Source organism: Gossypium arboreum, chromosome 2 (assembly GCF_025698485.1).
Source record: "Gossypium arboreum isolate Shixiya-1 chromosome 2, ASM2569848v2, whole genome shotgun sequence".
Lineage (NCBI taxonomy): Eukaryota > Viridiplantae > Streptophyta > Magnoliopsida > Malvales > Malvaceae > Gossypium > Gossypium arboreum.
Genome location: NC_069071.1, coordinates 501,029 through 528,670, shown reverse-complemented (window position 1 = coordinate 528,670; position 27,642 = coordinate 501,029). Strand labels below are relative to the sequence as shown.

At 30.6% G+C, this 27,642-nt stretch overlaps 3 protein-coding genes across 5 annotated transcripts; 2 read left to right on the top strand and 1 right to left on the bottom strand.

Annotated features, from left to right (window-relative positions):
- The first annotated feature begins 3,222 nt into the window (after positions 1-3,222).
- On the top strand, positions 3,223-8,544 carry LOC108479348 (calcium-dependent protein kinase 28-like). Its single transcript, XM_017781924.2, has 12 exons — positions 3,223-3,814; positions 4,862-4,992; positions 5,121-5,162; positions 5,248-5,359; positions 5,448-5,526; positions 5,688-5,857; positions 6,448-6,574; positions 6,761-6,876; positions 6,967-7,074; positions 7,161-7,223; positions 7,304-7,477; positions 8,102-8,544. The coding sequence occupies exons 1-12, from the start codon at positions 3,476-3,478 to the stop codon at positions 8,264-8,266; spliced, it is 1,626 nt and encodes a 541-aa protein (XP_017637413.1). The 5' UTR covers positions 3,223-3,475; the 3' UTR covers positions 8,267-8,544.
- Positions 8,545-8,950: 406 nt separating this feature from the next.
- Positions 8,951-11,852, bottom strand: LOC108483948 (transcription factor bHLH121-like). Of its 3 annotated transcripts, none has more exons than XM_053023325.1 (5): positions 11,804-11,852; positions 11,294-11,424; positions 10,277-10,404; positions 9,704-10,171; positions 8,951-9,625 (listed from the first exon to the last, which is right to left on the bottom strand). In XM_053023325.1, the coding sequence occupies exons 2-5, from the start codon at positions 11,409-11,411 to the stop codon at positions 9,578-9,580; spliced, it is 762 nt and encodes a 253-aa protein (XP_052879285.1). In that variant the 5' UTR covers positions 11,412-11,424; positions 11,804-11,852; the 3' UTR covers positions 8,951-9,577. The 3 variants fall into 3 exon arrangements, with proteins under 3 accessions (XP_052879285.1, XP_052879279.1, XP_052879286.1); XM_053023319.1 differs by having other exon boundaries at positions 11,624-11,848; XM_053023326.1 differs by having other exon boundaries at positions 11,303-11,424; positions 11,624-11,848.
- An 8,249-nt stretch (positions 11,853-20,101) lies between these two features.
- Positions 20,102-20,936, top strand: LOC108481463 (chaperone protein dnaJ 11, chloroplastic-like). Its single transcript, XM_053023315.1, has one exon. The coding sequence runs from the start codon at positions 20,161-20,163 to the stop codon at positions 20,620-20,622; it is 462 nt and encodes a 153-aa protein (XP_052879275.1). The 5' UTR covers positions 20,102-20,160; the 3' UTR covers positions 20,623-20,936.
- Positions 20,937-27,642: the final 6,706 nt, after the last annotated feature.

The window sequence follows — 27,642 nt, the reverse complement described above, 5'->3', positions numbered from 1 at the left end:
TATTTAAATGAAATCTATGTTCTAACTGCTAACTACTGAGTTTTACTTACTCAAACCACTAAAAAAACATGACTTTTGTTCCTATTTATGTTTTTGTTTTTTTTTAATTCAGGTTGATCCTTTTTATTTGCTTAATTCAGACAAGGTCAAGAAAAAAATGGATAAATACCCTCAAATTAATCAAATAATTACAATATATATTTATCTTATTTTAGACCAGTGAGATTTTTCTAGTGTATTCAAAATATTAGTAGAAGACCAAGTCTCCTTTGACTTCTCATTTGTGAAAAATTACAATAATGTATAATATATATATATATATATATATATAATATTTGTTTATAGGAAATTATTTGGTACACTGTTAGCGGAGTTTTTAAATTTCACAAGTAGGGATAAAAGATTGATGAATATCCTGCAAAATAAATATTTAAAAAAAAAAGGGACATGTGTTTATTATTTACAGTATGTCACATGTTACATGCATATTGATCTCAAACTCCCAACAAATTAGGCTGTCTACGAGTGTACTATTGTCATAAGCTGTCCCAAATAGGTAAGGGCAAAGCTAAAATATTTTTTTAGGGGGCCAAAATTAATTTATATATTTTTATGAGAGCTAAAGAAAACATTTATCATTTTAATAGTTTATATCTTTTTAATTTTTTAGAGGGTCAAATCAAAATTTTATTATTTTAGAAAGTCAAAATGTAATTTTATCATATACTAACTTAAAATATAATTTTTAAAGGACAAAAAAAAAACAAAGAGATTTCCCATTTTAAGAGAGTCGGGCCCTTTGCCAACCCTCTAACAATACCCTTATAGGTAGGTCTTCAATATGAACAATTGTGTCTAATAAATGAATATATTTAACGTGTAAATGACGGATGACCCATCTATGTCACACAAGTGATCCCGATCATTCAAGTTCTCAAAATCTTGGGCTCACAAATGTATTAGCTTACAAAGTAACCCTCCTTAGGCAAAACTCTCAACACACAAGACACGAACTCATAGAATATAGATATAACAATCATACATCTGATATATAATTTACATAATATATAAATAAAAATATCAACGACGTAATATAAAAATCGGAAACAAGTCAAGTCAAATTAAATTCTAACTTTGAATATTAAAATCTAAAATTTAATCTGTCTTTTAAATAAAATTAATTTTTTTACTCAAACCCATTTCTCGAACATAATATTTTTATTTAAATCCACTCAAATATTTAATAAACTTTCGAAAAAAAAAAAAAAATTTGTTGTGGGTTTTTTCAGCTTAATATATTTAATCTTTTACAAAGATTTGTTTCACATTGGTGAAATATCAAAAAAGGGCTTTGGGCAATTTTGTAATTGAAACAATGAAATTTAATTGGTTGAAAAAGTCAGAAAATTGGTTTTTTTTTTTTCCTTATTAACCTTCACCGCTTTTGAAAGTGGAGATTATGACATGATATGACATAAGAGATATATACATTAGCAACTATAATTTCAACACGTTAAAATATGATTGACTTGGAAAAACAAAATGGGTTAATATACTTTTTGTTATAAAGTTTAGCTTATATATTCAATTTAGTACCTGAGTTTGGCTTCAATTAAGTGTCTTATATCCCTTAGGCTTTGGTTCGAGTACAGAGGAGAGCAATTTTTAGTTAAAACTGAAAAGGGGATTGGGTGGTTTTTTTTCTGTTATGGATTTGGTTTTGTTGATTATTTCTGTCAATTATCAATTTTTTTTAAATTATTTAAAATAATATATATTGTTCAAGCTTGGTAACTAAAGTCGGTTCTTGAGCTTTAATACGGTCGGGTCAACTTTTGTAGATTATAGTAAGATAAATTGGTTTAATCAAAAAATGACCAAATTGACTGAAAAAAACAAATGATCTCCCCTATTCGAGGCTCTCATACGCAAATGATTTACATAATTAATATTATGCACTATACTCACATTTATCTCGACAGCCTTGTTGGTTGTATCTCCACCAATTGAGACACTTCTCTTTCGTGAGCCCTTCAAGGTTTTTAGCGGAGGTGGGAGATAAAACTCTGCTGGGGATAATACCATGGTAGTCGGTACCATATTGGTACCCGTCACGTCGGTCGTTATGTACCGTTCCAGTCCTAATTTGATACTAGGTAGTCAATGTTTTGTTTCGGTCAGAATTTTGATGTGTTTTGACCTGTTCGGTCAATGTCGACTTATACCGGTACGTATTAGTCCATACCGGTTGATACAAAATTTTAATTTTTAAAAATTAATTTATAAATTTTTTATTTTAACCATTTTAATTTTTCTATAATTATATTTAAAATTAAAATACACTAAATTAAATTATTGAAGTTATATAAATAATTTTATAACTTATATTACATATAAATATATTTATATGAATGTAATTGAGATATATTTACATGAATATAATATATAATTTATTTATTTTATTAAAATAATATATAATTTATTAAGAAATTAAAAATTAGACAATATATATATGTGTGTGTGAAAAATATTTTAAAACATTGATAAATCCAAAACGGTACATCGAAATATGCCAGTACCAATATGTATCAATACCAGGATAAAAATAATCAACCCATCAGTACAATATTAACTACTTTGGATAATACCAATCGTTGTTGGGGGTTTGGACGACAATTCGAAGATTTTTGTCGAAGGAGTCGAAAGTTCCCTCAACACTAGTATAGATGAAAAATTTTACAAATGGTAAAAATAAAATATAAAATATCGGTTCTATAACAAACTTGATTGTTATAGTGAAATATTGTTATATAGGGCGACTATTACAGAGAGGATAAATTGTAAAAGCTTTCCTAACCATAGCCGTTTGGGGTGGCAGCAACATTGCTTTGGTCGACGATAACTATCTCATTTTCTTCTTTTCTCCGACCCTTGTCGTTTAGATCTCTCTTGCAAGTCATTGTTTGTAATTCGCCGATTCGGGACAACTCTTCCTTTGAGGGAGGCTTTTTTGAGTCAATGAAAATTCATAATTTTTAAATCAACGATAACTTAATATTTTCGAGTGAAATTTAACTCGATTCTCAAATTCGAATCAATTCAATTTTGTTTACCTCTAATCTAATGAATTTTACAAATTTTAATTGTAATGAATAACATCTCAATGAAATTCTTGTTGGAGGAAAAAAATCAACTAATTTTTTTTTTTATAGTTAGCACACAAAAAATAAATAACTTAACAAAAAAGAAAAAGTCTCTTTTGACCATGGCAATACAATCATCATCCCTCACCTTCTTCCCTTCTTCCCCATTGTTTCCTCTCCCATTTCCTTTCATTTTTCTTCTTCTTTTTTGAAGCTTAAACAAGTTTCCCACGTAGCTATTTATTTCAATTTTTCCGTTTCATGTTGAATTCTGTCTAAAGAAAATCTAACTCCCTTTTCATATCTTCTTCTTCTTCTTCTTCTCATAAACCATGGGAGCTTGTCTCTCCGCCACCAAAGTCAGTGGTGGTTCAAGCGGAAACACCACCGCCCACCACCGTAAAACAGCCACAAATGCTGAAAAAGAGTCTCAAAAGCCAAATAATCAACAGGTGAGGTGTTCTCAGCCACTGAAAAACAAACAGAAACCGAAGAAACAAAGTGGGATCATCCCATGGGGTAAACGTACGGATTTTGGGTACGATAAGGATTTTGATCAGCGTTATACGATTGGGAAATTGTTGGGACATGGTCAATTTGGTTACACTTATGTTGCTATAGACAAGGTGAATGGGGATCGTGTTGCTGTTAAGAAAATTGATAAAAATAAGGTAATTTTTAAGTATTAATTTTAAATCCTTTGCTTGATTTGTGCTTCTGGGATCTTGGGGTTAGTTATTTCATTCTCTTTTTCAAATTCAAGGTGGGATTTTTTTGGGATTTTTGGATTAGAGTTATTTACATAGTGGTGGGGTTTCAATTCCTTATTAATTATATACGTATATATGTCTGTGTATGTATATATTAATTTTGCTATGTATTGGATATGAAGCATGACTATGGGAAAAATTCATTGAACTATGAGATTTTGGATCTACTGTTTCTTTGGCTTGACAATATTAGTACAGTTTTAAGCTCTTGGAGGTATGGCAAACTTGTGGCTAAAAGTAACTTGTACTAAAACTTGTACTAAAAGTAACTTAAAAAGCGGGTAAATTAATTCTTGTAAGTTAGATTAAAGGTTTCATCCATGTCTACGGTTAAAAACTGGTCTTGTACGGAACATATGGATGAAATTTTTAACAGAAAAGATTAATTTGCTCATTTATTTAACGGACTGATTTATCCATCTTTGAGAAATGACTAATTTGCTCTTTTATTTAAGTAAAAGGATTAATTTACCTTTTTTTTTGCAATTTGACTTCTTGTATAGGGGCCTCCATGATACTTTTACCAAAGCTTGTGTAATTTACAAATTTGCAGTAATTGAAGTTGATTGAAGCTTCAATGTGAAGCTGCAACCTTTAATATGCATATATTTTGTAGTTGTAACTATCACTGAATCAGATTGATGTAGTAGTTAGTAGTTACACTAAACTAACTAATCTAAAATTTGATAACTTCAGTCTCTCTTTAGCTGTGCTTTCATGGTGAGGTGTTGCTTTCCTTACTGCTTTTTCCATCTCGAAATGTTTTCATGGTGCGGTATTTAGAAGTTCTCGGAATGATATTAGACGAGTGGAGAGGTGTTTTTTTACTTTCATATATTGTCATACATCATGTATGAGGTTTCATTTCCTTAGATGAATTAGATTCGTTTCATTTCCATCTCGAAGTGGAGACTTTTTTCTTATTTTAGATTCCTGTTTCGGGTGCAGATGATTCTTCCAATTGCTGTCGAGGATGTCAAGCGAGAAGTCAAGATATTGAAAGCCTTGAAAGGCCATGAAAATGTGGTTCAATTTTATAATGCATTCGAGGATGATTCCTATGTGTATATTGTTATGGAGTAAGTTCTATAAGCTCATCTCCTTTTTCTCGTTTTTCTTTTCTTTTTCCTCCCTTGGAACTCATGTTCGACCTTGATCCGTGCTTCATATATTGACTCTATCATGTGTTGGTGTTCTATGATTCTAGGTTATGCGAGGGTGGAGAATTGTTGGACCGGATTTTGGCCAAGTAAGTATATGTAGTACTTTCTTTCCCTTGATTTTTCAATAGTTTAAACAGCCTGTAGTAACTTATTCTTCCCATCTTCTATCAGAAAAGATAGCCGATATAGTGAAAAAGATGCTGCAGTAGTAGTACGGCAAATGCTCAAAGTTGCGGCCGAGTGTCATTTGCATGGCTTAGTGCACCGTGACATGAAACCGGAGGTATGCTCAAGTACATTAACATGGCTTACTCGTAAACTTCATGTCATGCTGCTTACTTACAGTTTCTCTTGTTTTTTCTTGCCTGTAGAATTTCCTATTTAAGTCAACACGTCCAGACTCGCCTCTGAAGGCTACAGATTTCGGTTTGTCGGACTTTATCAAACCCGGTGAGTAGCATTTGCTTGATTAAAGTAAGCTTTTTAACATTACGAGGTTCCATTATCAATATATTGTGTGTTATGTTTAGTTTCAGTTCAACTTGCTAATGTTATAATCCTCGTACACAAAACACCCGAGCAATACAATCCTAAACTAAAACTAAATGCAGGGAAGAGGTTTCGAGATATTGTTGGCAGTGCCTATTATGTTGCTCCTGAAGTATTAAAAAGAAGGTCAGGGCCTGAATCAGATGTATGGAGTATCGGTGTAATTACCTACATTTTGCTCTGTGGGAAGCGTCCCTTTTGGGATAAGACTGAGGATGGTATATTTAAGGAGGTGTGGTACATTTTCATATCACGGGCCTCAATTTTCTCATTACGGGTTTAGTCATTTTATTTTATTATTAACATATGTAGACACAATATTACATCGGTGCCATGCATGTTTTTGCACCATGCTTTATCCTATGAAATTCACTTGGCAATGTGTATCTAGGATGTGGGTAAAAGTACCATGGAGGCTCCTATACTAGGAGACGGATTGTATTTTATCCCCTCTACGCAAAAATAGGCAAATTAGTCCTTGAATGTGTTAGATAAAAGAGCAAATTAGTCTTTTTCAAAATTCCATCCATTTCTACTATTAAAAATTAGTCTCTATACGTTAGCATAAGATACACATGGCACGTCATGTGTCACTGTTTGATTATTTCATCAGCCATGCCAACTTTTAATATTACAAATAGATAAAGTTTTTAATAGAAATGATCAATTTGCTCTTTTATCTAACGTACAAGAACTAATTTGCCCATTTTTTGAGTTGAAGGGGCAAAATACAATTTAACTTCTAGTGCAAGGATCCCTTGGTGCTTTTACCCTAAGATGTCTTATATTAAATTTGTTATATAATGTGTCTATAACACATAGGTTTTGAAGAACAAGCCTGATTTCCGTCGAAAACCATGGCCAACAATTAGCAACGACGCTAAAGACTTTTTGAAGAAGATATTGGTGAAGGATCCTCGGGCTAGATTGACAGCAGCTCAGGCCCTATGTATGTGTTTACATCATCTCTTAGTAAATTATCACTTTTTTCATTTTTTTTTCAAGTTTTCTAGCTCAAAGGAAGTGAATCTTACATGCTGAGCTTGCTATTACCCATTTAAGTAATTCTTGTATCGCGTTATGATCTTATCCTCCTATTATTTCTAGAATATCTGACTGGTTTCAACTTCTCCAGCACACCAATGGGTTAGGGAAGGAGGAAATGCATCTGATATTCCCGTTGATATATCAGTTTTGAGTAATCTCCGGCAGTTCGTGAAGTATAGTCGATTGAAGCAGTTTGCTCTGAGGGTAAAACATAAGAATTTCTTCCTCTTGAAACATTGCTGGATTATTTTATAGGCACGTAAGAGGTTATATATAATGGTTATTACCCTGTAGGCATTGGCTAGCACACTTAATGAAGAAGAGATAGCCGATCTTCGGGACCAATTTGATGCAATCGATGTGGATAAGAACGGTTCTATAAGTCTCGAAGAGATGAGACAGGTGAACATTTCTATCGTGTGCCTAACATCTATTAGGTTGCACAAAACTTCTTTGTTTTTGTCCCTAATAGGATGGTTTCAGTGCAGGCCCTTGCTAAAGATCTTCCTTGGAAGCTAAAGGATTCACGCGTCCTTGAGATTCTTCAAGCGGTGAGTAAAAGTTTCCCTTTCGTCATCTAAGGTCATTCGTTCTTTTCTGTTCCTTTAGCAGTTTGATTGTTTTGTCACAGATTGATAGCAACACGGATGGACTTGTTGATTTCACCGAGTTTGTTGCAGCTGCACTACATGTGAATCAAATGGAAGAACATGATTGCGATAAGTGGCAAATGCGGTTACAGGCTGCTTTCGAGAAATTTGATGTAGATAGAGATGGATATATAACTCCGGAGGAACTACGAATGGTAAGTGTTCATGTTTTGGTCTTGATGTTCTTTGTTTTTCTGAAAATAAACGAACAAAGAAACCGTTAATTTGGCACTCTTGTGACAATAAGTGAACGATAGATTCTATAGTATAACATATTCAAACTCGAATTCACATATTTAGGGCATCCTAGTGTTCAGGAAGCCGAGATTATTGCTTGCAGAAGTGTTTTAATATTGAAACATTTTACAAAGAATGATACCATCATAATAGGGTAAAAGTTTCATAGAGGTCCTTGTAATAGGAGTTGAAATACATTTTACCCCCTCTATTCAAAAAATGGACAAATTAGTGCATATATGTCGAATCCAAGAGCAAATTGGTCCTATTTTAATTTCACTCATTTTTACTGTTAAAAATTGGTCATTGTACATCAGCATGAACATATGGCATGCCACGTATCACTATCTAATTTTCGTCAGCATGGATTAAAATTTTAATAGAAATGAAAAATATGCTATTTGAACTAACATAAGGGATTAATTTGCCCGTTTTATTAGTAGGAGCAAAATATAATTTGACTCCTAGTATAAAGACTTCCATAATACTTTCACCCCGTAATAGTTATGTTCTCTTACTTGCACTGTGCAATCATTTTGTAGCACACGGGATTAAGAGGTTCCATCGACCCTTTACTTGAGGAGGCCGACATTGACAAAGATGGAAAAATAAGCCTTTCAGAATTCCGACGGCTTTTACGAACTGCAAGCATGGGTTCACGGAACGTATCTAGTCCATCCGGTAATCGGAATACTCAGAAGTTGTAGATTAAAAAATGAAAACGAGAGCAAGAAAAATGGAGCATTTCCCCGATTTTTGTGCTTGCCTGGTATCTGTACCGGACCCCGAGCGTGTCTACTTCTACTGGTCGTCAAGCATTGTAGGACCCTTTTCGACTTCGAGATTTGTTCGATGTTGGCTCTGGTTGTGGGAAGCTCTATGTATATGGTCATTCTATGTACATTTTCTTTGGTTGGGTATAATCTTGTTATGCCTATATGTGACTATAAAATAATTTATCAATGAAGAATATGGTGCATCCCAATTTACTGTCTTGTTTACACTAACCTTTAAAGTTAAATTATGGTTTTGGTCTCTCTCATGCTAAAATTATGATTTTGATCCTCTACTTTACAATGTCATTAATTAATCTAAATAATTAATGAGTCCTCCACAACTAACAAAACTATTACTGCAATAATTGCAGTGTTGACGCTTTTAACTTAATCTGCTTGTACTTGCTTCAATCATCCCAATAGAAACAATTAAAAAGGGTCAGAATATTATTTGGTACCTGAGCTTGGCATTAATATTCACTTTGGTACTTGGCTTTTTTTTCCAATTTGGTACCTAAATTTCGCTTCAATATTCTACTTGAGTTCGAAACTGGAGTTCTTGGTTCTTAAAAGCAAAGAGACTAAATTCCATAAAATAAAAATATGAAGATTAAATTTCTAATTTTCTAAAAGTACATGGACTTGCGGCACATTTTAACCAAGTGAAATTTACATAGTCAATTAATTACAAATTTCAAGTCATATATAGAAATGTTGTCCAAATGCCATTTGGGGTAAAAATACCCATGGACGGCCCTATATTAATAGTCAGATCGTATTTTGCCACTTCACAAAAAATAGGCAAATTAGTTCACGCACGTGAAATCAAAAAGCAAATCAATCCTTTTTATTAAAAATTTCATCCATTTATATTGTTAAAAACCGACATAGTTGACGGAATAACATGATAGTGCCACGTGTACCTCGTGCTGACATACAATGACCAGATTTTAATAGTAGAAATAGATAGAATTTTTAACAAAAAGGCTAATTTACTTTTTGATTTCACGTGCATGGACTAATTTGCCCATTTTGAGTAAATGAGGTAAAATGTAATCCTAGTAAAGGTGTATCATAGTATAAACATGTTACCTTGATGTGCAAGCAACCGAAATCACCGGAAAAGTGAATGCACAAGAATTGTTTCACTTGTTGGACTTCGAAACATCATTCACACTGTTAGAAGAACTATCTTTAAGATCTTGAGACGAAGAGTACCAGTTCAACGAGCAACCATTTGTTCTATCCTTTTTTTTTTTCCTTGCCTTTCTTTTTTCTGGCAGATAAATCCTACATATGACATTCGGATGATATTAGTTTTCAGCATCCGTTATGTTATAACATGCGTTGTGGAATGATAAACCGAACCTCATTTGTTGATGATCCGGGATTTTTCAGTTCGACTTTCGTCCTTACGTTGTTGGAACCATTACTCTCTCTATTACTTCCTCTTTGGTGATCCGCCGATTTGCTTTTGGAATCCCTTTTACCAGAAGTGTGGTACGATGATGTATATTGGGATGATGGCTGTTCGATCAGAGGGTTGCTTGTCGTGGTTGAATATGGCATGAACGTTGAACAGGGATTGTTAATAGCACCTGGGTTATGATTTCCGAAAAACGGATATGGTTGCAGTGAGGGATGCATTATGATTGGGCCTGTAGTGACAGGCAACGGAACTGGATATGGATAAGGTGGAGCCATGACACTTGAAAAGTCAATACCGGTCCAAGGAAACACCATCATACGTCTTTGCTGATACTGAACAGTTAGGTTTTCGATATTAGCTTTCACAGAAGCCTTTTCTTCTCTCAGCTCATTGTTCTCTTGAGTCAGCTGTTTCGGAAACACACACACACAAAAAAAAAAAAAAATGAGTAAGCGACAATAGGAACTTGGGGGGGCTGTAATCTATGGGTTTCAATATTAAAACAATGTCACCTCACGTGATTCTTCGGCTAGTGATGAACGCTCAGCTTTTAGCCTGTTGACTTCTGCAGTTAAATCCTTTAGCATTTGGATTGTGCCGACAAGTACGGTTGCTTTCTCGTTCTTAGGCCTATCCGGGTCTGCATTAGCAAAAAAAGAGCATCAGGAATTAGCAAGATCAGAAAATTCAAACACGCAGAACAAGTTTAGGTAAAGCAAGTTTGAATACGTCTATCCAACTATAATAAAACCAATGTTTTCGGAAGAAAGAGGGAGTAGATATCGGTCTAGATCAGAGGAAAAACGAAACAAAAGCTGCAATCAAGGTCCTAACTCCTAACTCCTAACTCACTGTGACATCCTTAGACATTTCCGCACTTCACGAATCGGTTCTATTCACTCCTGTAAGCAATACTTTTAAACGTTTAACTCGTTTACGTATTATGTTCTCAAAACATGAAACAAATTACAAGATATTCACCGATATTCCAAACTCGAACATGATAATTCTTGTTAATGCCCACGTAAACTACTTGCATCAACACAACGATATCTAATTCTCTTATGCATCAGACAAAGCATTCATAATGCTCAAAACATGAAACAAATTACAAGACATTTACAAATTACCAGCAGCTTGGAACTTGAACACGATCGTTCATGTTAATAGCCGAGTAAACTGCTAGCATCAATACAATGATATCTAACTTCCGAATGCATCAGACAAGCATCCATAAACATACACACATACATACAGACATGAATGACTGCGCATTTAACTTAGAATCTGATAGTTCGTATACATACATACATACATACATGAATGAATGCTCAAAACATGAAACAAATTACAAGACATTCCAAACCCGAACACGATTTTTTCTGTTAATAACCATGTAAACTGCTTGCATTCAATACAACTATATCTAACTTTCTAATGCATCAGACAAGCAGTCATAAACATACATACATACATATAAATATATATATGACATGACATTGAACTTTAGCATTTGGTAGTTCACATACATACGTTACCAAGTGTGTTTCCCAATTCAAGAAACTGCTCAGTCAATCTATCCCTCCTCAGTTTTTCACGGTCAGCCTTTTGAACTTTCCTTGCAGCTATCGGATCCTCAGCTTCCATTTCTAGCCTTTGTCTGCAAAATAAACAATAAACCATTAACATCAACAAATAACCCACAAAAAAGCAAAAGAAAAAAAAAAAAAACTGGTAGTCACTTTCATTTAATTAAAACAAATTCATAAACAATAACGAATGAAAATTCAACAGCGAGATAAACAGAAAAGGACACAAAATTAAACAAAATAATCTTAAAAAAAATTTAAAAAAAAAACCTTGGATCAGGGTTTAAAATTCCAAAATCTGCTGCAATAGCTTCAGAGAAATCATTGGGTTTCCATTGATGATTCTTGTGTAGATTGAAGTTGATGATCGAAATTTAAAAAAAAAAAAATCGATGAATTTTGAGTTTTTTGAGAATAAAAAAAATCGTAAAAATGGAATAAAGTGGATACCACGACAGACGAACCTGGACCACGTGTCGAACTCGAACCGGTTCCTGGTCCTGTCTGATTTTTATTTTATTAAATTAAGATTTAGGATAATTCACTTAATGTCCTCAAGCTATTGTTCAGATTTTTAATTGGTCTCTAATTTCGAAATGTTCTAATTATATCCTTAGAATGTGGGTATTATATCAGTTTGAGCATTTGGTCTGTTAAATTGTCAAATTAGGTGTTAAATACAATATAATATCTAATCTGAGCATATTTAAAACATAATTAAATTGCAAATACATGTATGTAATACATAGATGATTTAAATTTAATGTGTTAAACTTAACGTCAAGCCTTAAAAATTGAAAATCAACTCGAGTCGAGGTGTTTGCACGGTTTAGGAAATGTAAATTCAAAAATTATAGTTACGCGAAACCGAATTGAATTCTATTTTTCATTTAATAGTGAAAATAATTTAAAAATTCTTGAAAATTGTTATTCTTTAGAAATATTTATAAAAAGACATTGAATTTTTTTCAAACACTAAAGAACCTAGCCAAATCGAACTGATATCACCCCTAGTTAAAATGTATACCAACAAGTGGTTAGAAAGAGTGACGGTGGACTTCTTTCTCAACATTTGAACCAAGTTTGAATCTTGGAGTCACCATTATTGAAAATTCATCATTTTTGTGAATGTAATTAATTGTACAACATTAATATATACAAACCGAAAAAGTGCTGATTAGCTTTTTTTGGACTGAATTGAATAGAATTGTCAAAATTGATTCGTAATTGTTTAATAGATTTGTTTGAAAATTATCAAAGGATGACTAGATTTTATTAAATTGGTACAATAAGTCTTTGATTAAATTATAGTTTTTGGAGAATTTAGTAACTATGTTGATAAGGACATACTTTGCTTTCAAATTTGACGAGAAATTATTTTATAGACCTTTTCCATCACATTATTTGTGATTCCTTTGTAATTTATTTAATAATGTTTCAGTCATTTTTTTTCTTAATTTTGACTTTTTTTTTTACTTTGAATCTCAAACTTGAATTCTTTAGGGTTCGAGGTTCGAGTTTAGGAGTAAAAAAATTACCAAAATTATGTATCAATAACGTGAAAAAAATTGTTAAAATGTATTAAATAGTTAGAAAATGACAATGAATGATGTAATGGGAAATGTTCATAAAATAATTTCTCGTTGATAATGTATCAAATACTAATTTTTATATTATTTATATAATTAAAAAAACTAATTCAGTATTATCTGTAATGGATATGACTTTTTTAATATTATTCTGAGGTCGGGGTAGGCAGGGGTTTTGGTCGACCCAAAATTAGAATTTTTTTGTTTAATCCTTTTAAAAGAAAATTATAAGCTAATTTATAATAAAATTACATTTTGACTTTCAAAATATGAAAAAAAATCCTGTTTAATCTCTTAAAATTGATGAAATTATAAATTAATACACGATAAAATTATTATTTTAATTTCACCGAATTTATTTATTTTTATCCACATGTGCCTAATATATTTAAACCTTCCTCTCAAAATAATTGAAAAACATGGGAAAAATGTCCATAATTTTGGTTTTCTTAAAACGCAATTTTAAAATAAAATAAAAAAACAATCATTTAGTAATTCAGAATTATTTTATATTAATATTTTTGAAAAGTAGCCGACCAAATCACATCACATGTAATTAGTGATTTTTCACTGTGTTTTTTCAAGCTATTCCAATTGAGGCGCTGTCATAATTATATATTTTATAATAAATTATAGTTTATTTTAATATTAATTATATGTTACATCATGCATTTGCTTTTTTCACATTATTGGAGCCACGTAAAAAATAAACCCGATTGAATTTCAAATTGATTGAGATTGATATTGTTGTTTGTAGAGAAGGATGTAGATTTGAGTGCGCTGAAACACATTATTTTCTTATTTACGAGTTGATGATAAGTTATGAGTAGTTTTAGGTATTATATCAAAAAGAACAGATATTATATGAACTTATAATAAGATTAATGTTAAAAAAAAATGACAAATTTATAACAAACATATGTTTTACATATGAATGGTAAACTTAAGGTCATGAAACAATTAGTGAATTTATGTTTTGATCGTTTAATTTCAAGAAGTTATAAAAAAACATTATTGAACTATTCGAAAATTATTATGTAAGTCATCGAGTTGTTAAAATCGTTGTTGTATGACTTTCTCTACTCACACCGTTTACACCAATTGAAAACTCTCATTCCCCTTCTATTCAACATTTTAGTTTTTTTTTTCATGAAAACAATTATAAACACTATGAATCTGTGAACCAAAATCCAAACAATTTTATTCTCCTATTTCTGACACTGATCGTCATATCGACTTGTATTCAAGGTATGTTCATTGTTGAATCGTCGTTTGGAACTCCCTAGCTAAAGACTTAAAATAAAAACTTTCAAATGGTTCAATGATTTGAATGAAAACTTTCGAATAATTCAATGAATATTTCATAATTTTTTTAATAATCTTAAATGTAATTCGTCCAAACTCATAATTATTACAATATTATAACAATAGTAATTCATATATAATCAAATTGATAGTGACCCCAAAGACAACAAAATTTTCTACTTTTTTAACTTTGGTTACATAGTAATTCGGGATTGCAATGAAGCGAGGTAGATATTAATTTTATAAGAAAAGAAAAATCTTTCGTTTAAAATGAAGCGAGGCGGACATTGTTTTATTTATTTTCATTTTATATCACTCCATCTTTTTTAGTAGGAGGGTTTTTTTTTTTTTTATCACTACTCTTAAATAAATTTTCTAGACCGTTTCATTCACGTTACTCCATCTTTTTTATACAATGTCTACATTTATCTATACCCCAAACCTTTAAATCGAAAGAAAATTTATGTTTAATCGTGCTCAAATTCACGTCCTTTAATCGTTAAAATAGCAACGATTTTAACTAAGCTAAGGCTCAATCGGCTACTCCATCTTACATAGTGGGCTTTTTATAAAAATAACGTAAAATATTAATTAATTATGAAAATAACCTGGAAGAAAAATTATATGCGAAAATGACCCGTTTGTTACAATACTCATCGATGTCGCTTGACCAACCAGCAGTACCACCCTTGATCATGTCCCAACCATCAGTGTTTAAAAAAAAAAATTAATGGTGCTACCTGACATAGTGGCGACACTGGACTGAAGTGTGATTATATAATACGTTTAGGGACTTGATGAAACAATTACCCTTTTTAGATTGGTTGAAAAAAGGGGTGTCGCCTCATAGTATGACAACACCAAATATAATAATAATAATAATAAATTATTCTCATTTTTTAAAAACAATAAAATTTTTAAAAAAAGCTATATAACATTCTTATTTAAATTGCTCAAATATATCCCTTAAAAAATTCTTCAAATTCTTCAAATTTATCTAAATTCAAATATGCTATAGGGATAAAATAAAAAATTTAGATAAACTCGAGATGTTATGAATATATTATTAAGTGGATGTCCATCAAAATCAAGATAAATTTTGATATACTTTAAATTCTAACAGTCATTAGAAGTAGATCTCTACTTCATCTATACTTCTTATGCCTATAAATAAAGACTCAGGAGAAGCTTTGTAAATATTCTGATTGATCAATAAAATGCGATTTCTCTTTTGAGAGATATATTTGGGTAATTTAAATAAGAATTTTATATAATTTTTTAAATAAAAAATGAGAATAATTTATTTTTATTATTCTTATACTTTTAAGAGCTATTTAAATTAAATTTCAAAAGGAGACAGACCTAACATGCAAATAGATCAAAAGTTGAAAACCATTAATTTGGTATCGCCATACTGCCATACTGTGAGGTGGTATACTTTTCAGCCAATATAAAAAGGATAATTGCTTCATCAAGTCCTTGAATGTTTTATATAATTACACTAAAATTTGATGTTGTCATTTTGTCAGGCGACACCCCCTTTTTTTAGCCAATCTAAAAAGGATAATTGCTTCATAAAATCCCTAAATGTTTTATATAATCATACTTTAATTCAGTGATGCCACTGTGTCAGGCGGCACCACTAAAAAATTATTTTCTTTAAACATTGATAATTGAGTCATGATTAGTGAGAAAAGGGGAGTGGTGCCGCTAATTGATTAGGCTGCACCAACAAATACTGTAGCAAACAAGTCATTTCCATATATAATTTTTTCTTCAAACTATTTTTATAATTAATTAATATTTTAAATTATTTATATAAAAAGCCTACAGTATTCATAAATATAATATAACATATTGTTATATATATTAAATATATAAAAATAATAATGATAAAAATATAAAAAGAATACGTAAAATAGAAGGGTTTAAATATTAATTTTAAAATTATTGTGAGGAAGCAACATCATAATTTCAATTCACCCACAAAAACTCTCATTTAAAATGGATTAATGCAAAATCCATAAAACAAAAATCAATATTTTTGTAATTGCATTAGTGGTCGAATTTGTCAAATAATTAATTTTTAATTTGATTAATGTGATTAATTCAGTCGATTGGTGATTTGATTAAATAAATTATTTAAAATTTTATAAAAATATTAATAAAATCCAACTCAATCAGTTCAATCGAATTTCTAATTTGATCCGTACCGATTTGTTGAGATCGAAATGCACCAAGATGGGGGTTAAATTGGTGTATTAAAACATTTTCGGGAAAGGGTAAAAGTAAAACGACTCAAGCATTTATAATGGTTCGGCCTCAATTGCTTACATCCACTACCTTAGCTTTTCTCAACTAAGCACTTCCCCAATCCACTAGATTTGAACATTTAAGGATACTGTTAAACCTTAAATAACACCTCACAAATGAGAGAAAAATAATGATGAATAAGACGATACCTCTAAAAGGTAGATAATCAACAATTAAACAGTCTCATACAAAGTTACAACATTTGAAAGAATGATAGAAAACTTAACCCACAAGTGTGTATAAGAAATATTCAGTAAAATATTGAGAAAGATTGAAAATTTCAGTTCTTGGAGGTTAGGTACTTGTTTCTTGTCTTTCTTGACTTCAATGGGGAGCCTTACCTTGTATTTAAGTCCTCTATCAACCTTGTGGATGTTTGTATCCATTAGAGACAAAATGGAGTCGTTGCAGCCATAAAAACAAGCACTAAATGCAGCCTGCAGCTTCGTTATATCCGTAGAATTCTGAAGGTTTCATTTGGTATCAGTAGAACCCATCAGAGTATCAGTAGAAGTGCAGGGGATGCTGAACTTTAACCATTGACTTGACTTGTTTCGGTATAAGTCCTCAAGGTATCGATAGAAGTGCAGGAGATGCTGAACTTTGGCTATTGACTTTACTTGTTTCAGTAGAAGTCCTCAAGGTATCGATCGAATAGACCAGGGTATCGATAGAAATCCCAAGTCAAAACTACCTTATTTACTAGAGTGCACTCTACTAATAGAAGTCTCAGTTCTACTAGTAGAATTCTGTATCTTTTTCAAGGTTTTTTCATCTTGAGTTCTATTGATACTTGTCCACCTAAGTATCGGTAGAAATCCTTCAGACTTTAAAAACTCATTAAAAAAATAAGTTAATTCAAGGCTTTTTAACAATTTATTTTGCCCAACACTTTGAAATTAATTTTAAAGACTTATAAACAATTTTTACAGATTTAAGTAGTGAATTTTTAATATACTTTTTGTTATATCAAAATACTTGAAAAATTAGAATTAACAAGATTTAATCTCTTTTTTTCGAATTGATATATCGATTAATTTTTTATTTGACCGACCATTTCAATCCGAGTCTACTCCACCAAATTGACAAATAACATTCAATATTGTTTTTTTAAATATAAAAAAAAATTTGTTAATTTGCAATAACAAGTGCCGGTGGGCTACATGCAATGCATAAATATCCTTCTTGAAATATCCCATTTTTGGATAGGATATGAACCCCTCATCTTGTTCAATCACACTGAAACACATTTATAACCAATAATAAAATTAAAATTAAAATTAAAATTAAAATTAAAAATCTTGTATCCCTTCTACCAAGGAAAATGCTAAAAACAATAAAAATTAAAATTATTCTATACAAAATAAGTTTGCATTACATTTTTTAAGGAAAAAAAAATTAAATTTTAGATGATTAAACTTCATGCTACTACCCTTTTTTTTGATAGAGGCAACATCCATGTTCGAGTTTTCATCCTAAGTTGTTGTTATGTGTAAGTTGTACTCCAGTTAGTTTAATTCGTCGATTTAGGTTAGAATATATTAGTTCTAGGTCTAATCATAAATTGGGTCATACGTCTAAACTCAAAAGTTCATCTGAAAAATGAGAGAGTTTGGACAAAAAATATACATTCAAAAAATTAGTTTGGACTCGAATCAGTTGTTTTGCCACCATTTCGTTGTTGTTGTTTTTTTTATTATTTTGTTGTTGTTCGGATATTGTATAACTTCTGTTTTGTTGGTAATTTTGCTATTATTTTAAAGGCATTTGCTTGTTAATTTGCAGCTATATTAGTTTTTTCATTTTTGGGGAATGTTTTTAGTGTATTTGATGTATTATATTTTTAAAATATACTAAAAAACTTAATACGAGTAGGCTGAATTTGGATAGAATTTTAAGCCCATTTTTTGAGCCGAGTCAAGCCCGAACCTAAAAAATAGGCTTACAAAAACTCGACCTATGATCGGTCTAATAAACTCTTAATCCTTTTTTTGTAATAATTTAATTCTACTTTATGATTATCAAACAGTCTATTTGTATTATAATAATGTAATACTTATTACTTCAAATAAACATATACATCTACATCAATACGAAATATATATAAATTAAACCATTGATATAATGACAAAACTTATATTTAAATCTTCTATTAATATTTATCTCAAGATCAAAAATACTTAAACAATTTTTTGAACAATTTTATTATGGGTTTTGATCATATCTGTTTTTTTTTTTTTTACATAATATCTAGAATTACCCATACCCCTTCACAACCTTTAAATAGGAAGATAACACGTTTTAGTACACTTGAACCTACGTCCTCTTATATTGACAACAATATTCATGCAATCAAACTAAGACTGAATCGGCCAAAGTAATTCTATTTTGAATTGTTATCCATATATATTAATTACATAAAACAAGTAAGGGAAAAAGAAAAATCTTGATAAGCACGAAGAAATTGAAAACGGCAGAGTTCAGTGGCTGACTCATAGCCAAAACTTGACCACCACAAATCGGATAAGCGTTGGACTTATTCGCCGTCACCCAAATAACCGTAGTTAAAATTTGGAAAAATAAAACAAAATAAAATAAAAAAATAAATCTTTTTTTGTGTAAATATTTTATGGATAATGTGGAATTTAATATTTTTATTTTATTTGATGCAACTATACATAATTTGTATTGTCGTTCAGTATGTATATATAATATTTTGATTTTGATTCAGTTATATATATTTAAAGAAAACGAGCATATATATTTATTTTCATGTTGGATTGATATGGTTGCTTGTGTATGTAATATCCAACAAAAATGATATCGATTCGATAATATTATTAGTGATTTTTAAAATTAAATCAAATCAAAATTCCGTGTATAAAATCGATAAAACTAAAGTTTATGTATGACATTACATGTTGTATAAAAGTTATGTATAGTTTTGTAATTTATCTATTTTTTTTACACTTCCCAGTATTGCTCATAGTCCCTATATCTGAAAATAATACACGTATAAATATGCTCGAACTTACGTTCTCTTATTCATTACAATAGTAATGATGTCAACTGAACTATATTCAATCGATAAATAAAATAAAATTTCAACTTTGGCAAAAGTCGAGGCTCTAGGTTTGTTGATGTAGGTCTCCAATTCAACCATATATAATTGTCATAGATAGTTTTTACTCGCAAGGAAACTCTCAATGAAAAATTTCCAATTCGATTTTTTATAAATAAAAAATTATAAATTAATATAGTAAAATTAAACTTTAACCTGTAAAAAATTTCAATTCAATCCCTCTTAAAAATGGAAAAAAATTATTTAGTCCCTTAAAATAATACAATTATAAATTAATACATAATAAACTTATAAATTTATCTATAAAAGGCCCATTAAAATAAATTTATGATACAATTTAAACTTTATTAGTTATATTTTGTTTTAAATTAAAATTGATTTTATTTTATAATTATTCGTACATATAGTTATATTTTTTATTTTTTATTTTAAAGAAAAACACTCTTTGGTCGCTATTTATATCCCTTGCCATCCAATTGTTTCTCGAAACATAGCAACTCTGATAACCGAATCATACGATGCTCTCTTCTCTTTATATCTCAACCTCTCTTTCCGTTTCCCCGATTTCTCCGCCGTCTACTTCCCGCTCCAAATTCCGGCCACCTCGCTCCGCCGCTACTTACACTTCGCAACAACAGAAAGGATCGACGAACGGTTACCTAAGCCGTCAAGGAATGGCGACGTGCACGTCGTTGTACGAAGTTCTAGGGATTCCCGTCGGTGCTTCGAACGAGGAAATCAAATCGGCGTACCGCCGATTGGCTAGAGTTTGCCATCCAGACGTGGCGGCAATCGATAGGAAAGATTCGTCGGCGCACGAGTTCATGAAGATCCACGCGGCGTACAGTACCTTATCGGATCCACAAAAACGAGCCGTTTACGATAGTAAGCTTGTATGGAGAAACCAACGGCCGTTGACTTCGGTTTCTAGGGTTTCAGGATATAGAGGGAGGAGTTGGGAGACCGATCAGTGCTGGTAAACCGAGTCGACTCATTCACGCTACCGAGTTTGGAAGTTGAACTCATCAACGATTTTTAAACTTCCATAAATCTGTACAGTTAATCAGTCAAATACATATATATATATAAAAAAAAAGCTGATTTACTAACGACGGCAAAAAAAAAACGACCGGCGAGTTTAGCGGGGGAAATTAGAGTCGTTTATTGTGCCACGTACTCTTTTTTGTCGGCCTTTGTTGTGCTTTGGCTGATATTTAGGAAGCAGACTCTGAGAAACCGTTGTACTTTTTACAGTTATTAAAGATCGAAATTAAGCTTTTCTTTGTTAATTAAATACTACTATTTAGACCATGATTTATTAAATTGTGTGTGAATGAAATTCTGCTTATTATTAGAAATAAGACTAGCTATGATTTTTTTAATAATTTAATAATATTTCAGTAATTTTATCATGTTATTGATATATAATTTTATTTTTTTATGTTAAACCCTGAATTCTTAACCCTAAACTTCAAACCTAGTATCTTGACCCTGAATTTCGAACTCAAATATTAAACTATTAACTTCAAATCCTCGAATCTTGAACCTTAAACTCGAATTCAAAATTTAATACAATGACACATGGCGTGTTCTTAAACTCATAAATTTAACAATAATTTATTTTTAAAATTAAAATGAGTGATCTCAACTTAATATGTTAATAGATTGAATCGGACTTAAATAGAAAGTTTTACTCTTTAAAAAATAAAAAGCATTTATTTAATTTTAACTATAAAATATATAAATATTAATATATTTTTAAAATTTATTAATTTTAAATAAATTATATCAAAATAATTCAAATTTAATGAATCGAAATAACGAATTAAATAAACTGCTCGTCTCATCAACACCTCTAATAATAAAATAAATAAATAAATGATGATTGGTTTATAGATGATCTTAGCCGCAATTGGGAACATGCATGAGACCAAAAAGATCTTCAATTTAATGGGAATGGTACAGGATACCACAAAATTTTTGGGACCATTTCATTAGCTTGGAACCATATTGCCACCGCTTTCTTCTAGAAGGAAAAATAATATTGGGACCTAATATATAAATATGTCATATTAATATTTCATACATAGTTAAAATTGAATTAACCGATCAAGTTGATCTAATTCGATTAATCAGTCAGTAGTTGAATTTAGTTTAGTTAGAAGTTGGTTAATAGTTTTTTAAAATTTCGATTATTGGATAATTCCGTTCGAAATCAAGTAATTAACCAAAATAAATAATATATTTTATATATAATATAGTGTTTGGTTGTTAATTTTCAAGACTTAGGTAGTGTTTCTAATGTCTTATTTGTTGTTTTTACCTCCATTTAAAGTTTTTTGAACTATTAAAAACAAAGAGAATGAACATTAGTAATGTATTTTTTTATATGTTTTATACTTATTTTAACAAAAAAAAAAGACATAAATTTCGATTCGGTTAATGTATTTGAAAAAAACTTTGACTCGGTTAATGGTTACAGATTTTTACATTTCGAGTAATTCGGTTTGGGTATTAACCGAATCGACCGTTTGAACACCCCTAGTGGTAGGTATGTAACTGAATAGTTTAATTATTATTTTAAATAAAAATATTGTGCTTTTTAAATAGTTCAATTTAATTTCTTTTAATTTGGTCGATTGAGTATTAGTTCGATTGGCATGGGCATTGTTGCTAATGCATGAGGATGTGAATTCAAATACACTGAAGCGCATTATCCCCTATTTATAGGTTGGGGTGAACTATAAGTAGTTCCAGGCATTATTTAAAAGAAAAGGTAGATATAATTAGAACATATAATGAATTTCAAACATATATGCACCTATCACATTGATAGCTTGTATCCGATGTGATAAAAAAAATTGAAAAAAATGAAAAAAAATAACCCGCTTAAGTTTTAAGGGTACTATCTACACGGGTTGCAATTGCAGTAGGTACAATATGTATTTAAAATTTGATCCATGTGTTTTAAATTTGCTTGTGTCCAATGCCCAAGTTGACAACTAGGCTAAAACATGACTTGATTGATATAATATCAATACTTTGAGGACTCAACTACAATGTTTTGAAGTTTGGTTATCAAATTGAAATCTAGACCATTGTAAGAGGACTCTAGGACAATTAATCCCATATTATATTTTAGAAGCTTTTTGATTCATTCTATTTTCCAGCAGATAATTTTGACAAGGAATTGGAAGATGTCGATTTTTTGTTAAACTATTTTTCTTTTTGGTGGAAAAATTAAAAATTATGGACAGTTTCTTGGGCCTAAAATGTCAACAAAAGTAGTTTTCAAATTAATCTTGAATTTAAAAAGTTTTAATTGCATCACACATCCCCAAATTTCAAAAATTTTTAATTAAGTCCTCAAAAAGATCGATATCAATCAATTCCTTTTATTAGCCTAGTTGCCAATTTGGGTTTAAATGCTAGTTCGGATATTTAAAACACATGTATCAAATTTTAGACACATTTTCACCTACTGTATGAACAATTTAAATTTAGCGTATTAAAAATATATATTTGAATTAATATGTAAATTATCCATACAAAAGGCGTATCAAAATAATGTCTAATTTTTCCCCGAAAACAAATAGAATATATTCACAAGTACAATGTAACTACAAATATATGTCCGAACAATTACAACATAGAATCAAATCAAATCAATACAAAACACAATGAACAAAGAATCGAGAAGAATCCGAAAGGAAAAATCCATACATGGCATATGCGCATGATGAAATTGGAAACCCACACATTGCATCGAGAGTGAAGCTATAAATTTTTCTAGAGGGACCCAATTTGAGTTATAAATTTTTGTGAGTATCGAAATACGAAATTACCATTATATTAGCTTATAACTTTACATTTTCTACAAGAATTTAATTTATTTTAAAGCTAAAATACAATTTTACCATATAATTTATATCTTTCAAAAGGACTATAACATAAATTTCCATGTTTAAGAGACTAGCCATTCTCGTCCATATATCACAATTATGTATGATGAAACTTAAATTATTTTTTTTAACAATCTTATCATATGTTCGGATCATATCTGCTCTTTTTGACACAATGCTTAGAATTACCCATAACCCCTCCCAAACCCATAAATAGGAGGATAATACGCTTTAGTACACTCGAACTCCTATACTGATAATAATACTCGTACCAATCTAACTAAAAAATAGAAAAAAAAAACTATATAAAAAATAAGAAATAATTATACTAATGTACTTTAAATTCAAAGTAGTCGGCAGGCATTGTTTTAATTTTTTTATTTACAAAAAAACCCCTCCAAAACATCTAGATTATTGATTCTAGAATATGGTGTTAATAGAACTTATTTGACTATCAATAAAGTCTTCTTGATTGGCTTCACCTTCTAAAATAGCACTCTATCAAAGACTATTAAGCTCGTACACTTTATGTGCCCCATATAATTTCCAGGACAACATTCCTTTAATTTTGGCTGAATTTTGGTTTTAGTCCCTTTATTATAGTTAATCTCTATATTTTAATCTAGTTTAATTTAGTTTCTCAATTTTTATAGGGATAATGTATTTTTTTGCCCTTGAACTTGGGAATTAGATTCACTTTGGTACATGTATTTTTTTTTGTCCACTTTAGTAATTGAATTTGGCAACTAAATTCATTTTGGTCTCTGGATTTGAATTATGTAAAGATTTGATGATGTGAATAATGCCACTGGAATAGAATAGGATTGGATGGATAGAGAACAGATTGATGTAATAGTTTAAACAAATGGGTTGAATCGATTGACTTAAAAATTGCTTGAAATTGGTAAAATTTGAAAGTCGTGACACAAATTGACAATTGAATAGATTGAGTCGGTTTAATAAAAAATATTTATTGTCGATCTGACAATCGAACCAGTTGAACTGGTTAAATTAGGAATCGATAGTTTGACATGTTCAACCACCAACCTAGTTATTAAAATACTAAACGTGACACTCTAAGATTATAACATATCATCACCTAAAAATTTATATATATATTAATTTTCAAAGGATGATGTGGCACTCTTCAAGTTCAGGGACTAAAATGGACCTAATTGTCAAGTTCAAGTGCCTAAGTGAGTCAAACAAAAGTATAGGTGCCAAAGTGAACCTAATTACCAAGTTCAAGGGTAAAAAATTATATTATCCCATTTTTATAATATTATTAGTTAGCTCAAGTAGTTAAATACGATTAATTATTTTGATTAAAATACCGATGTGGATTCTTTCTTAAATATACTCCTTCCAATATAAGAAAAATTTATATCAACGAAATGAATTTAGTCCAATTTGTTAAGGTAAAAAGATCTCTTCAGTCCTCTCAATTTCAAAATTGAGCAAGTTGGTCCCTCTCAAAAAATTAGAGCAATTTAATCCTCATCAAATTTGAAAGTGAGCAACTAAGGACAATTAATCACGACGTTAATGTCTTCCGTCAGTTGTACATAATTTTGATTGATATAGTAATAAATTTAGCATTCGATGCTTACATATTTGTCATTTTGACCTTGATTCTAAAAAAGTTAAACAAATTTAATCTCAACATTTGCACAAATGTTGCAGGATAACATTGTTAAATCAGGACCAAATTAATAGAATGTGTAAATTTTGAGAGCTAAATTTATCATTATACCAATAAAAAAAATATGTACAATTGATGGAAAACATTAACTTCTTGATTAATTGTTCTTAGTTGTTCACTTTTAAAATTTAAAAAATAATTAATTTTTTTAAAAGAAATAAATTTGCTGAATTTCAAAATTAAAGCTCTTTTTTTATTTTTTACATTTTGGTCCTGTTTGGCGGGATTGAACCCGTTTTCTAGAAGGCAGAAAATTTAGATATGTATTGTTGTACCTTAAATTCAAACTGGGCGGCTGGAAGATAGACTCCGAATTGACATTTCTAGATTATTGATTCTAGAACGTGGTCCTAAGTAGTTGGTTAATGGTCCACATAATTTTCTTAATTGGCTCGGTTTTCGGTTTTTGAATATTCATGTTCGAATTTCATAATTTGTAATTGTAATGTTTAGGTCTTTATTTTTAACGTGTGAGTACATTATGGATGAGTTTTGTTCGATTTTTGTTTGATTTTTCCAATTATTCATTTATCGTGTTTTATATTAATTTAAAATTTTAAAATTTTTGAAAAGTTTAAATGAAAATTTTTCTATTTTAAGAGAGACCGAGACACTGCCAGCCATTCTAATTTCGCCCTCGGAGAAAACCCACTCATGATATTTGATCATGATGAAACTCGAATATAAAAGACTGGATACTAAATTTGGAGTTGAAATGATAAATATGTGTTCATGGGGGTTATTTTTGACAATATAACATTACTTTTTTTTTTTTCTGTCTTGGAGAAGAAGGTAGTGGAGTTGAGTTATTTATATCTTTTATAGTGAAAATCATTACTTAATAGATTTTTATTATTGGATAATCGTCATTTAGAGTCAAGGATAATGCTCAACACGTGCTTTTAAATGTGATTGAACCACGTTGAAACCACTTGCGAGCTTCGGTATAATTGGTAAAGACCTTGTGTTCAATGTCGCACAGCAATCATCCCTGCTACCGTGTTCGGTAAAAATGTCTTTTCGGCTTGAGAACCCAACTTGGGCTATGTTTCCCAGCTTCTCCGAGTGGATGCTTGCAAGGTGTTTGTAAGAATCCTCTGAGAAAGTCCGATGAAAGTTCAAGCCGTGAATGGGCGTAGGGCAGTGTCTGAGGTGGCCGCTAATTACCCAAAGTGTCAAAGATTTATTTGGTTAGCATAACATAATTCGATTGCTTTCAACAACACAGCAAACATGCGATTGCTCATCAAGTTTATCTTCAGCATCTTGGAAGATCTTTCCACAAAGGCTTAATAAACTATGGACGGATGGAGTTAGTCTTGGATTGATGAATCTGAATTGGATCAATTGAGTTTGAGATCGATTTTAAAGTTTATCATTCAAGTTCTGTTTAAATCGTGTTATCTTGTATATTTATTTTAAGGTCAATCATTCTAAATTTAGTTAATTTTGTGTTATAGTCATACATATTTACCTATCAAACCTTTTTGTCGAGTCATATCAAACTCAAGTCATTTTAAGTTACTTGTTCAAACTATTACGGATTGGATTCCGAATTTATAGGTCTAGTTCTCCCATGCTACATTGGCCTCCATGTACCGGACAGCCAAGAACCAGCCGAAGCAATGCTACAGCCTACAAGGCCCATTATGAAGCATTAGACACACTTTAACAAGAAGCCCAAAGTATATTGGATCTGGCCTAACGAGGATGAAGATGTTTATGGGCTACGAAAGATTGAGGCCTTGCATCGAAATATAAATCTCAAATTTTATATTTGTAAATGTTTAACTCAAAAATTTTAAGATTCGAACATTTTAATTCTAATTTTTAAAATATTTTAATTTTTATTTAATATTTATTAAATATATATGTTTTATGGCCATTATATATTTTTCTTTTATTAAATTCTTAAACATAAAAAAATTTAAAACAAAAGAAAAAAAGTAGCCAATTTTAAACTTAAAAGAAAATTGGGTCATATCAGGCTCGAGCTTTTAATTTGAACTTGAGCTTGTTCTATATTTTAAATGGGTCTACTTTTTTTTTTGTTCCAAAAAGGCGTAGCTAGAGAATTGGTTAGGGGCAAAACAAATTATAAATTTCTAAGGACTAAAATACAATTTTCTTATAATATTATTTTGTAATTTTATAAAACTTTAAAGGCCTAAATGATAAATTTGCCATTGAGGAAGCTGGTCTATGCCTATGTGCTCAAACTAGATGTGCTCATGGGTCGGGTAGGGGTGAGCCTAAGCATAATATTAATATACTTTATGCTTGTCCAAGCCTCGCCCAACTTGAAATATGGGCCTAAAATTTTGCTAAAACCCGCCCATATTTACAAAAGACTAACCCAAGCTCATTTTAGGCTCGCCCATTTTTTTAAAAAATTA